The sequence below is a fragment of the Miniopterus schreibersii genome, assembly GCF_964146895.1.
Source record: "Miniopterus schreibersii genome assembly, chromosome: 10".
Taxonomy (NCBI): domain Eukaryota; kingdom Metazoa; phylum Chordata; class Mammalia; order Chiroptera; family Miniopteridae; genus Miniopterus; species Miniopterus schreibersii.
In genome coordinates, this window is record NC_138110.1 from 22,340,935 (window position 1) to 22,355,000 (window position 14,066).

General features: G+C 50.7%; 1 protein-coding gene across 1 annotated transcript in view; it reads left to right on the forward strand.

Moving 5' to 3' along the window:
* Positions 1-12,423: 12,423 nt before the first annotated feature.
* The window catches only part of SKOR2 (SKI family transcriptional corepressor 2), a gene marked incomplete at both ends in the record, with an annotated part of 32,447 nt that continues 30,804 nt past the window's right edge, over positions 12,424-14,066 (forward strand). Inside the window, one exon of the mRNA XM_081149083.1 lies at positions 12,424-14,066. This exon is cut by the window's right edge and continues 946 nt beyond it. Coding sequence (XP_081005209.1) covers positions 12,424-14,066 — 1,643 coding nt within the window.

Below are 14,066 nucleotides of genomic sequence, written 5' to 3' on the forward strand. Positions count from 1 at the left end.
GGGGGGGTGGGGGGGAGGGTGCGGATTCGAGCGAGCTAAGCCGAGAAGCTGCTCTCAAGAAGAGCGACCCTCACCCCAAACTTACGAACTTGCCCGGGAGGGGAGTGGGAAGAGCTGGGTGACTGCGGGGGGGACCGCCGAGAAGGGGAGAGGCGGGACGGGACAGAGTCGCGGCGGAAGACCCGACCGCTAGCAGGAGTGCAGAGAACCGCAGGCGGCAGCGGCGGATCCCGCGCGAGGGAAGTGGCAGGCGCCGCGGGAGGCAGAGCGCGGCGGTGGAGCCGCGGAGCGCGAGGCAGGCGGGGAGTGCTGAGCGCGGGGGGTCGAAGACTGAAAGGGCAGCGCAGACGGGTAAGTGGCCTTGTCCTCCGCCCTCGGCCTCCCCTCCTTCGGAAAAAAACTCAATGGAAAGGGACTCCAGGAACTTCCGGCTCCCGGCACGGCCCCACTGCTGACCCTCACCTCCTCCCCTCCCCCAACGCTCTCAACCCACACCCATTCTCAAGTCCCACCCTGTACCATTTGTGGGTTTTGTCAAAGTCTCCCACCCTGTCCATCCTCCTCCCCATCCCACTTCCTCTGTTCCCCTGACCCGGAAGGTTGAGGTAAAGTGTCTAATTTGTTACTAAAAGATTAATTGCAGTGGGTGGGTCGATTTGATTAAGGCAGTTAATCTTTGGTTACAGCGTTCTAGTGTCACTTGTGGGGGGGCAGTATAGAAAGAGAGAGAGAAGCAAATGAGACTTTTTGGAGAAGCTGCGGAAGGAGGCCACCCTGGCTGGGACTGTGGCCGCATCCTCGCGCCCACATCCCAGCAGCCGGCTGCCTAAGAGCCCACGCTGTGGTTTCAGCACCTCCAAGTCCGGACAGCGACTCCGGCGAGCGTGCTCGGTGGCTTCCGGGTCCCAGAAGTTTACACGCCGCTTGCACAGGCAAGATCTGACTGGGACCGAGGGCGCGCGCACACACACTCGCGCGCGCGCGCGCGGATCCCTCTCTGTTCCCAGCCCAACCACTGGGCTCCCTTGCCCCACTTCAAATCAGGACCCAGTAAAGAGTCCCAGAAAATCGCCAATACTCAAACCCACCTGGAGGCAGGAAAGGGAGAAACCCCCAAACGCTCCTAGAAAAGTTCCCAAAGCTGGAGTTTTCTCTTTTCGTGAATAATTAACGCTGGTCATAAATAACTGATGGAGACAGTAGAGAAAGGAAGAGGGGGGAGGCAGGCAAGAGCAAGAGCGGCCAAAGAGAGATCGAAGAGTTTGTTAAAGGACCATTAAGAAAGCCTTGCTGGGAACGGCATTCCTCCATAGATCATGAAGAGTGGTTCCACCCAGGTGTGGGGTACAAGCAGGGGAGTGAGGCGCCCAGTGGAGGGGAGTTGCTCTGGCTTAGACCAGGGCATCCATTCAGGGCCCAATCTCAGCACTTTTCCCCTCCCCTCCCCTCCATCCAGGATTCATCTTCCCAGGGCCCTCCCAACTTCTAGTGATCCTCTAGTCATCCATCATCCCCCCACCCACGCCCGAAGTGCAGAAGTTCTGGGCTAGATAGTAGAGGCCCAGAATGAACCTGTGCCTTGAGCTCTGTCAGCTCTGCTCAGTCCTGTGGCAAGTTCTGCTCAGTCCCAGCTAATTTGCAGACACTTCCTCAAAGCCAGCCCCCCTTATCCCAGCCCATACCATTTCACTCTTTTCGAACTAATCCAAAGTTTTGAGACTCCAGCTTCCAGCTGGGTCTTTCTCATCTACCTACACCAAAACCTTAAAAGAACAGGATATTTACACACACACACTCACACACACACACACACACACACACACACTGCTCCATGTTCTTCCACAGCCCCTCCATCATCTCCAACTCCTACTTCCTCTAAGAATCTCCAGCATGTTGATCCCCGGCATCTTGTGTCCATCCCAGCCCTGAACCGAGACTCTTAAGCAAGGATCTCAGAACCTGGAAGAAAGCCCAAGGGGGAACCCTTGCTCCTAGGTTGGAAGCCTATGCCAAGGCCTTTTGGCCCCTCTAAGAAACACTGGCCTCTCATGAGACAGCTGGCCTCAGATGGCCAGTGCATATTTTGACCCCTACATCAAGCAGCTAGCACAATCCTCCACAGGGGTTCACTGACGACATCCCACAAGCAAACCTATGTCTTTTACTAGTGCAACTTGGCAAAGTCCCTGGGAAAAAGATATAGAAAACCTCAGCAACCACCACTGGCCATGAGGTTGGATTCTGACTTAGACAGAAACCCTTTCTGAGCTTTTCCATTGGTTAACAGCTTCCACCACACCCACCTCCCTAATGACCAGCTCCTGACCTCTGCATATGCCAGAGGCTAGCCTGGCTTTTCTGAGCTGGGAGCTGAGAGTATCTGCCAGCTCCCCAAAGAGGAAAGTTGGTGACCAAGCTTGAAGGAGCCTGGATTTCTATGAAAATTCTCTCTTCTCTTTATGAGATATAAAAATAAACACTAAAACCAGTTTTATTTTCTTACCCACCTCATCCCCATCCCAACACTCTCCAAACCCCGAGTTCTTCCCTTTTTAAGAACTGGAAAGTTCTGAATGGGGAAAAGAAATGGAGAGAGAATAAGGTTTTGGGGAATTGTCTTTCAGCCTCAGTAGGGACGTAACAACGGAAGAGGATTGTGAAACTAGACAAAGGGGTGGGAAGAAATCAGATCTGGGGGTGGGGGCTAGCCCTGGAGCCATGGGTTGTTTACTTCTCATATAAAATATAACTCCCCAAGCAGGAAGTTACTGCAAACAAGTATCAATAATGAATGAATCTCCTGTAATAAAATACTTACATAATTAGCACAAGTCAAGTGGTTGCATTATGTTAACCTTTTGCAACTCTGAGCTGGAAAATTTTGCTCCAGATTTCCTCAGAATGCCATTTTCAGTCTCGAGAGAGGGTGAGAGCCAAAAGCGCACCCAGCCTTCCACTCTGTTATAATATGGTTTCCCATTTCTGAACCAGAACGTAAGTACTTCTGAAATATAACAGAAAACTCTCTTTGGTGAATTCAGAACAGTCATTAACATTCAGTTTTAAGTGAATGTTAACAGTAAATAAAGAAATCTCTTGATTGTAATAGTAGTAACAAAGCAATAATTACCCAGTAGGTGGTCATCAGTAATGATAAATGTATCATTATTACTGTGTGAGTCTGGGAACTCGGTTTTGGAAACTACTTCAGACTTTTTAGAAGCATGGCTGGTTACAGAGCATTTCTTAGCCTGCAAAAGCCATATAATTTTATACACAATTTAGGTGAAAATAAATTTAAATCTGTATATTACATTTTTAATTTCAAGTTAGTAATTAAAGTTGGTTCATTATATCTCCTCTGAAACCCTCAGTGCTCATCTCTGCGGTTTGTTTGTACAATTTGTTTCTAAGACACCCAAGGTTACACAGTTCTAAAAGATGGAAATTTTAATTATTTGCCAACATTAAGAGTTTGTCGATGATATCATAATGCATCTTGAAAAAGTTTGGGATTGGTATTGCCTTTGGTCTGGTTATGTTTTCACTTTGAACTCCTAATCCCATGGAGGAATGCCTTTTTTGTTTAAAAAAATACTTTCAATACACAACAAAAAAATAGAAAATCCCTCTGAATATTCATTGGTTGCTATTTTGTTTTTTTCAGGAAAAAAAAATAGTGACTCAGATTTGTATCCCCCTCTTCTCTGAGATTTACTTTGCTAATATCTAATTTCACCTTTTTCTACCACTGAATTAATGATTGTAGGCAGGAGGAAAGCTGAAGGCATGATGCTTATTGAGCAGCCAGAGAGCACATGATAGTTTAAGTGTACTAGCTAATAGGATCAAGCTTGATGGCAAAGTAAAAAATTTTCAAAAGGGGAAAGGATGGGAGAGAAAAGAACAGGGAAGGGGGAAAAAATGTTTTCATTTCCCCAGGAAATAAAAAGCAATGTTCCTTCCACCACTGTCAGCTGGGGAAATGTTAAATGTATATCTATGTCATTTTCTCTCTTGTGACATGTCAACAGAAAATCTACACCCCCTTCCCCTACTCCCAGTCCTCTGCCTCCTCTCCCCAAGCCTTAAAAGTTCCCCTCTTCCACACCCTTTCTGAATCTTCAGCTTCAGTTGCTTCTTAAATTGGTTCCCTGAAACAAAAGACCCAGTTTTGTCTTTAAAAAAAAAAAAAAAAAAAAGCCCCAAACCCCATTTCTTATTCTTGGTGGTAGTTGGAGTCTTCATATAATTAAAGTCCCTTTTGCATAAATCCAGCCAAACACTTGCCTTGGCTCTCTCTCCCACAGTTCTGTGTCTTGCTTCGCTTTCCCCCTCTCCTTTCCTCCCGCTTCCTCCCCCCCCCTTCCTTGGGAGTGGCGATCAAAAGGCAAGCATCTTGCCTTTTTATTCATCATTATAGCAGCATCTTTGAGGCGCATCTTTGCCAATGAAAACTCCATGTAGAGGCCTATCCTTTTGTTGTGCCGGCCTGGGCTATTCAGGAGCAGAGACAAAAGCCTGAAGTGATGTGATCTAAATGAGCTCTGGGGCTTTCCAGCTGGGACCACCTCCATTTCAAAGGACCCCCTCCTTCCTAACGTGGGGAGGAGGGCCGCGGAGGGGGCGGGCGCATATGTGTATGCCAGCACAGGGAGAGAGGAGGAGAGAGGGAAGGGAGAGAGCCTAGCGGGCTACTCCTTGGGCCAGTGTCCTTCTTCGAGGCACATTCACAGGTGTGTTTAGGGAACCTGCATTCATGCATTTATGTGTGTCCTCAGGTATTTTGTGTGCCTTTGAATTTTATCTTGGTTAACTAATATTTGCTGAGTGACCACCAAGCATACCAAGTTCATATTCCATTCTGGATTGTATTACTTCCTGCAAGCTGTGTGCATGTGTGTGTACCTTGCTGGGTTTACAAGTTTGTGAGAACTTGTGAAGAAATGTGAATTCTTTGTTATATATATTTTTAAAAGTTTAGTAGCAAATGTTTCCATTAGTCCCTGGCCTCTGTGAACTGGTGGGGTAACAGTTTTCTCTGCCACTTACCCAAGGCCAAGTTTTCTTGTGAGAGTGGTTTCCTCTGATTAAGGGTAATTAAGTCCTGGGTCTTTCTCCAACCATCTTTATTTTTACCAAGGTGTTTGTTTGGAGGGTAAGAAGGACTCGCACTGATTCCAAGTCATTGGTGGGTGAGCAACTCAAGGGATCACTGGGGCAAGGATATAGATCCTGCTAAATGTGTTCATTTTCATTTTCCTTCCACAATCCTGGTTTTTTTTAGGTTTATGCTCTCATTGTGCTTTTCTGGCCCAGGGAAAAAGGGTCCTTGTTTATAGACAATATTTTAGAGAAGACTCAAAGATTAAGGACCACCTTCAGAAGACTCAGAGACCTTTCTAATTTCTTCTGTGACTTCCATCATAAATGAGTCTTTGGTTTGCTCATGATCTTTAGTTTGCTTCATGTAACTCCAACTAGAACACTAGAGGAAAAACTAGGGAGCTGGGCTTGCCAGGCTGCAGAAAGCTCTTTGGGGTTGAAAAGGAAAACTGAGGGATAACAGCAGTCATTATCATTATGACCACTCTATTTGCTATTTTTATTACTAGCCTATTTAAAATGGATTAAGCAAACACTAGCTGAGGCTCTAGCCACCTGTATACAAAATAAACACTAGACCAATTAGGGGTTGGATAAAGTTGTAATGAAAAGGGCTAAGGAGCGAAGGATTTGCTTCAGCACCAGGAACTTAGTTCCCTCTCTGCTCACCACTAAGCTAAAATGCCTTTGATGTCATTTATTCTGGAGCTATTGGAGATTTCTAAAGTAGCTTGTAAGAGTACAGGCCTCACTCTTCTCCCCACCTTCTGAGGAAGGTGCATTTAAAGCTACCATATATTGCCCTGGCAGGTGTGGCTCAGTTGGTTGGGGTATCATGCCATAAACCAAAAGGTCATGAGTTTGATTCCTGATCAGGGCACATACCTGGGTTGAGGGTTCAGTACCCAGTTGGGGTGCATATGAGTACGAGAGCCAATTGATATCCCCCACCCTCTTTTTCTCTCTCCCTTTCTCTCTTTAAAATCAATAAACATATCCTCAAGTGAGGATTTAAAAAAAAAAAAGCTACCATGTATTAAATGACTACTGTGTGCCAAGCACTTGGCATATACTATCTCATTTAATTCTCACAATACCCTGTTAACTATGTATCCATCATCTCCGTTTGCAGATGAAGAAGTGGGGCTTAGGAGCTTAGTTATCAAAGCAAGACTCTAAATCTAGTAAGTGACTAAGTAGAAATGTGTGCCCAGTTTCATCAGGCTGAATCTCCTGTACTTTCTGACATATCAGAATTATTCTGTCCCTGATAGTTCTGCCAATCTTCTGGTTTCTTTCTGGGCCATGCAAGTCTCCTTTGGCAGACTTGGAACTAACAGAGAAACTATTTCTTTCCCTGCCTGATATAAAAACACCAATGTCAGGGACACTTCTGGCAGGGACACAGAGCGGTAATTAATATTTCTGCCTAAGGCTGAGACTAGGGTAAGAGGGGATGAGTGAGAGGGATAGAAGCTGTTTGGTGTGTTTTTTTTAATCTGTAACTGTCATGGATTCTCCAATACCCAGGCTGAAAGTGGAAGGAGAGAGAATATCTGGTGTTTCTGATTGTAATGAATTTATATTAAGGCCTTTCTCTTCCTTTAGGGTCAGTGAAAAACAGAAGTGGGGGTGGGAGTGCCTCAGTACTTGGAGATAGGGCAGATGGAGCAGAAGTAAGGGATGTGTTTCTGTGTCGCCCCTTGTCTGCCTCTTAAGTCTACAAGGCCATGGTGGAGCCCGGAGCCGAATCTAGGGCTCCGATGGTTACAGGCTGGGAGGCTTCTTCCCGGAGAGCTGTGAGCGCACAGGAGCGAAGGATTCGCTTCAGCACCACGGACAGCTCCCGCCTCTGCTTTGGCCTTGGGCTGGAGCCCCACAGGGTCCGCCGCCTCAGCCCCGAAACCGACTGATTTCAAAGCGGAGGACGCCCGGGCCAGATGTGGGGTCACCAATTGCTAAAAGCTGCAGCTGGAAACCTCCATCCACGCTGCCACACCAGCTGCGTGCGCCTGCATCGAGGCGTCGCGCCCCCAGTTCCGAGGGGGCCAGCTCGGTTTGTGGTTTTCCTTTGGGTCCGGTGTCTGGGCTCCTTTACCTGTCCCTGGCCTGGGTGAACCGCAGCCGCTCGGAACGGAGATGAGTGTGGAAATGCTCTCCTCCGTGCGGTGATAGATCATGCAAACGGGTGACACCAGTTTAACCAATAAAACAATTTGAATCAATTAGCCGGCTGAGGAGAGTCCCGACGTGTAAAATGCATGTCAGCTAGAAGAGGAAAGCATTGATTAACTCGCCTGGACCCGCCGCCTCCACACCGCCACCGCTGGCTCCTGCCTGAGCCTGCTAGGCTCTCGGGGGCCAGGACAGGGACTGGCACGGATCAGGAGCCCCTGGTCCGGGAGAGGAAAATGGAAAGGTGGTGGAGAACCATCAGGAGCCTTGTTCAAACTGAGGAGAAAGCAAAAGGTCAAAGAGATAGTGGTGACAGAAAGTTGCTCACAGACTTAAATGTATCAAAAGCCTGTAATTCTTCAGTCCAGCTCTAGAAGTCAAGGTGAGGATTTTTTGGAGCACGGAGTCTGGCTTTCAAAACTGTTCTCCACCTTCGTCTTCCAAAAATATAATTGGTCTGACAGCTCAAACAGGCACCCCAGACTCACTGGGGAAATAAAGCATCATGCTATTCTTAGAATTATTTGTGCAAAAATACTTCATCTAACACCACATGTTTCTCTTCCCAGTGAAACATTTTACTTTAAAATAAAGTCACAGGTTTGTATGACAGTAAGGCCACAAAGCAGTGTATAAGTGTTCATGTTTAAAGATCAAGTAGGCAGCTGGCTACAGGTACCACCAGGTGTGGGTTCACTTCTGGGGTAATCGGTGATGGAGGGAAGGCAAAGATTGGTTCCATTTCTCTTTTCAAAGAAAGATATTTTTGAAGACACTTAAAAAAAAAAAAAAAGGTAAGATCTTTAAGGGGAAGATGAGCCTTTGGGGGCAAAGACAAGAACACGGGGATAAAAAGTGAAGATCCCCCTGTGCTTCCTCCTCAGCAGTGACCAGGCACTCCCCAGGCACATTAACGAAGCAATAGGACTTCATTTCATCCCGTTTTCCAGCCCCACTTCTGGACTTTCTTTCTGTGAGGCTCGGGCTTTTCTCCTAGCAGCCGGGCTCTAGTGAGCAAGCTGGGATCTCGCTTTGTGGGAGCCCAAACCCAAAGAGGAGTCAGGGAGGCTGAGAAGAACCAGGCCTGGCCTGGTGAGCTTCAGAAGAGTGCCTTCCGCCTTCCAAGGGAAGGGATTTGTGTATAGTGATGACACTCTTCTGGAAAATGGGTGGGGCAGGCATAAAGCTTAGGTTTTCCTTCTTTTTTGGATGGGAGATTTGGAGGGCACGGGGGAGGGAGCATTGGGTTGACATCAGCCCCTTAGCACAGAGCCTATTTTGTGTCGATAATGCCTTTAGAAACTAGGCAATGGATGAAAAATAATTTCATTGCCATTTGAAACTTATGTCCAGTTTTCATGGCCCTGAAACTGTTTTTGGCATATTAATTTAAAATAGCTGCAAATCCTGTCTCCCTCAGTTTTCTGTTTGATTGACTCTCCATGGTTTTATTGACCTTTGATGAAGCATTTTCACTTTCTGTTTACTCAGGGATGGTTTGTTGTTGATGCTATGATGGAGTCTGGTTGGGTTTCCAGGTTAGTGGAGGTTGTTTGGTGATGTGCCTGCCAAACTCTAAGCCTGTGTGTTTCAACAGGCAACAATAGAAAAATCAGCTATGATTGTAAAAAGAAAAAGTAAAGAATCCCCCAATCCCACTCCCCTGCATGTATCCTTCTTAGAATGTCCTCTAAATAGGTAGTTTCTTCCCTTCTTGATAAACTAGGGGTGGTCATTTTGGCTCCTAACAGCTGATCAACCAGGAGGCAACATACTGACTTCATTATATCCTAGGGTGTGCCTCACTTGGGGAAAGCTGTGGGAAATGCTACTTTCTCATCATAGTTGTCTTTATCTTGTTGTTGGTTTTTTTTAGTGCATGCTCCTGCGTAGTTCCCTGAGAAATTTACTTTCCTGGGGGAACTAGCAACTTGTTTAAGGGCAGGGCAGGATTGGAGGCCTCTGTGCTTTCCCGTCTCACCTTTTCCTTGTGCTGAAGAGGCTGCATTGGTCCTATAACGTGGGTTAGAGAACTACACTCTGAATGAAGTTGATGGATGTGTGCTCACGTGCACTCATTGGGGTGCTCCCTTGATTGGGCACTTTCTAAAATAGAGAATGCTGCACTGATTCTATCTTGTCCTAAAAAGCAACTCTCTATTCAAAAGGACATTCTCCACACTCCCTTCCAAGTTTTTAGATTGGGGACCCTATGCGGAACTTCTCCCCTTTTCCCCCCTCATTTCACAGTGTTTCAAAGGAGAGCTGAAGCTATTCTAGTCTCTGCTTGACAAGTGAGGCTACTGATTTGCACTGTGTACCAGAAGGAGCATTCCTGAAGGAGGCTGACTCCGAGAATTCAGGGGAGGGAACAGTAACTGCAGGGACGGTCACTTTAGAGGCGCCCTTCTAGAACCTGGGGCCTCCAGGATCCATGTCCCCGGATGCACGCAGACTATTCAGCTTTCCATTCCTGGATCAGATACGTGGCTCCAGCGCCCTGGCTGCGTTTTGCTCCGAGGCTGGAGAGGTTGCTGTCAACCGAGGGTTTGTTAGGTGTTAGCTTTCGTGCCTGCTCCAAAGGATCTAGATGCTACTCGCTCTCGATTTCTCTTTCCCCCTCCCTCCCTGTAACATGCCAGCCGTTTAATGTGGAGTGTCAGGGAGACGGTGACGTCACCTTGCCCGCTGGGTGGCGTCCCCTCCGTCCGACACGAGTTCAGAGACAGAGAAAGGCGCTGTCAGACTGCGCTCCACCTGGGGCTCGCCTGCCGCGGGTTTCCGCGCGCCCGCACTTTCTGCGGTCTAGGGGACGCCCCGCCACAGCTCGGGCTGTCATTCTCTCCTGGCCGGGCTTCGAGCGCCATTGAGCGCCAACGAGCTCCAGCACCTTCCCTGGGAGCCCTCCCGAGTCCCGCCCTCTGGATTCGAGGACCCGCTTGGATGCTTCCCTTCCGAGGGCCCTGGGAAGATGGGCCGGCAGCCACACGCGTAAAGACACCGGAGGGTCACCAGGTACTGCCGGGAACGCCGGCCCCAGCTCGGCGCACACGGGGTTCACTGCCTGAGATCCCAGCGGGGGAACTGGCCGGGTTAGGAAAGGGGCAGCGGTGGGTTTCGGTGGCGATCGGGTTGGGATTCCCAGGAGTTAAGTTGGAGGTCGTTGGCGCATGAGTTCTCCAGCTCCTTGTTTCAGTTCAACTAACTTTTAATTGTCTCTTCTCCCCTCGCTCTCTTTTTAAAATCCCCCATCCTAAACCCCCTTATTTGTGTCTCTGCTATGACAGGACTATCTGGGAGGGCTTGGAGTGAAAGTGGAGACTCTTGTGCTCAGTCTCCCGCTGTTGAGGCTGCGGATTTGGAACGCAAAACGCGCTCTTCCTCAGGGCCGGGCCCGCAGCGCTCCATTGCCCCAAAGCGAGTGTTCCCATTATCCCAGGGTCTTATTAAGATAATAATCTTGTTTGGGAGGGAAATGAGCACTGAAGGACCACTTGGCGAAGCTAGAGCTGGTTGTGTCAGGCCCAGGTATCACCCTGCCTTGAACAGCCATTTAACGCCCTGTCCCCCAGAAATGTCTCCGGTGCATCCTAAGCGACGCCAGGCTGATGTCTGGTTTGATCGCGTGGAGGCCGCGGAGGGTAACGAGAGCTGAGGATCCAGAGGGCAGAGGGCAAAGGCATGGGGATAGATGTCACAGGGGCCCGGGGAAAGCAAGGATAGGACATTTGGGTGAAGGGGTAGACGGTGTATCCTCTGAAATCGCTGCAATAACAGACTCCAGTGTCCTTGTCCCGAGTGGCCGCCGCTGCAGCGACTGTCCAGGGCCGAAGGTAGCCTCAGCCGTGCACCCCACGTCTGGCTGTAGAAAGGTCGCTGTCCGCTTCCCTAGGGAATGAGCTACTTTGCCGATTTTGGCTTAGCAGCCTTGTCGAAAAGGTTTCTTTCGCTTGCTTTTCCTGTGTTTCCAATTTACTGGGTATTTTCTCTCATTATGGTATCCCAGAGATGACTGGAATTTCACCGCAGGCCCAACCCAGGGCTTCTGTTCGCAGTGCTCCCACGGGTTACCTAGAGCACAGAGCAGCTATCCTGTGGGGCACATCCCTCCTAAAGATGTGGAGATATTCATACAGAGCAGAAAAAGACATGCCCCAGGAAATGGTGCACCTTACACCTAAAATTGCCGTTTAAGCCCGTCAGTAACGATCCCCCCAAATTGTTAGTTTCTTTGCACTATTTCTGGACTTAACACACTTGCCTAAACTTACTTGCTCATTTCCATGGAAATGACAGAAAAACAGTTTTTAAATGTCTACCAGTTGACAACTTCATCTTTTTAAGCTACCTCTGTGGAACCAGAACCACTCAGTTCAGCAAGTGGTTTTTTGAAAAAAATTGAAAGTGTAATGTCCTATTTTGGTGCAATCGTGCACGTGGCTTTGTACATTTTTCCCATCTTTCCAAAAAAAAAAAATCTAATTACAGTACACAAATATATAACGGCGAAGATGAGGGGGGAGGGATTTTGTTTTGCCTTAATGAGCTGTGTCTCAACCAGTAGCAAATTTCTCCCAAGGAAACCACAGATACCACAAAAATCACTTTTTAAAAGGTTTGGGTTTATTTATTTTTTTTAACCAAAATCAATTCTCAAGCAAATGGTCTCTTTTTAATTTGGGGTTTCAATGGCCAAGCCCCAGTTTTCCATAACTTTTGTAATCTGTACTAGTTACAGCTGTCATCGTTACTTCCTAATTTCTAGCGGGCACTTACTCCAACGGCTTCTATAAATAGGGAATACGGTCTTGAGTTTCTTAGGAACTGACTGCCTTTAAAAGAAAACATATAGCTAATATACTTTGGATGTTTGGAACAGAAAAAAATAGTCCTTCCAAGTCCCTGCATTTCGGAAGGGCGACCTTGAAGAAAATTCAGAGAGATGACTTCCTTGCGTCTGAAACTTGCCCTGTGATAATGATGTCTTAGTCAAAGCAAGGAAGTTATTCTAATTCTTCAGCTGGGGACTCAACCTACCCCTCCGTTTTAGACTGAAAAGGTGCTTATCAACGCCTTCTCCTTTCCCTTCCAGTCGCCCAGGCAGACCCGGAGGGCTCGGCCCGGGCTTCCGCGGCGGAGGAGATGGCTTCCAGCCCACTGCCGGGGCCCAACGACATCCTGCTGGCGTCGCCGTCGAGTGCCTTCCAGCCCGACGCGCTGAGCCAGCCGCGCCCGGGCCACGCCAACCTCAAACCCAACCAGGTGGGCCAGGTGATCCTCTACGGCATTCCCATCGTGTCGCTGGTGATCGACGGGCAGGAGCGCCTGTGCCTGGCGCAGATCTCCAATACTCTCCTCAAGAACTTCAGCTACAACGAGATCCACAACCGCCGCGTGGCGCTGGGCATCACGTGCGTGCAATGCACTCCGGTGCAGCTGGAGATCCTGCGGCGCGCGGGGGCCATGCCCATCTCATCGCGCCGCTGCGGCATGATCACTAAACGCGAGGCCGAGCGCTTGTGCAAGTCATTCCTGGGCGAAAACAGGCCGCCCAAGCTGCCAGACAACTTCGCCTTCGACGTCTCGCACGAGTGCGCCTGGGGCTGCCGCGGCAGCTTCATCCCCGCGCGCTACAACAGCTCGCGCGCCAAGTGCATCAAATGCAGCTACTGTAACATGTACTTCTCGCCCAACAAGTTCATCTTCCACTCCCACCGCACGCCCGACGCCAAGTACACCCAGCCGGACGCAGCCAACTTCAACTCGTGGCGTCGCCATCTGAAGCTCACGGACAAGAGCCCCCAGGACGAGCTCGTCTTCGCCTGGGAGGACGTCAAGGCCATGTTCAACGGCGGCAGCCGCAAGCGTGCGCTGCCTCAGCCGGGCGCGCACCCCGCCTGCCACCCGCTCAGCTCGGTCAAGGCAGCCGCCGTGGCAGCGGCCGCTGCGGTGGCTGGAGGCGGGGGACTGCTGGGCCCGCACCTGCTGGGGGCGCCCCCGCCGCCGCCGCCGCCACCACCCCTGGCGGAGCTGGCGGGTGCGCCCCACACTCATCACAAACGGCCGCGATTCGACGACGACGACGACTCCCTGCAGGAGGCGGCCGTCGTGGCTGCTGCCAGTCTTTCGGCCGCCGCAGCCAGCCTCTCGGTGGCCGCGAGCGGCGCGGGGGCCGGAGGGGGCGGTGCGGGGGCCGGCTGCGTAACCGGCGTTGGCGCGGGCGCGGGCGCTGCGGCCGGCGCCAAAGGCCCACGCAGCTACCCCGTCATCCCGGTGCCCAGCAAGGGCTCGTTCGGGGGTGTGCTGCAGAAGTTCCCGGGCTGCGGGGGGCTTTTCCCGCACCCTTACACCTTCCCGGCCGCGGCCGCCGCCTTTGGCTTATGCCACAAGAAGGAAGACGCGAGCACCGCAGCTGAGGCCCTGGGGGGCGCGGGCGGTGCGGGCGCGGGGCCCAAAGCCGGCCTGTCGGGCCTCTTCTGGCCCGCGGGCCGCAAGGACGCCTTCTACCCGCCCTTCTGCATGTTCTGGCCTCCGCGGACCCCGGGCGGGCTTCCCGTGCCCACCTACCTACAGCCCCCGCCGCAGCCGCCGTCTGCGCTGGGCTGCGCGCTCGGAGAAAGCCCGGCCCTGCTGCGCCAGGCCTTCCTGGACCTGGCCGAGCCCGGCGGCGCGGGTGGGAGCGCGGACGCTGCGCCCCCGCCGGGCCAGCCCCCTCCGGTCGTGGCGAACGGCCCGGGCTCCGGCCCTCCACCTCCGGCGGGGTCTGCGGGCGCTCGCGAAGCGCT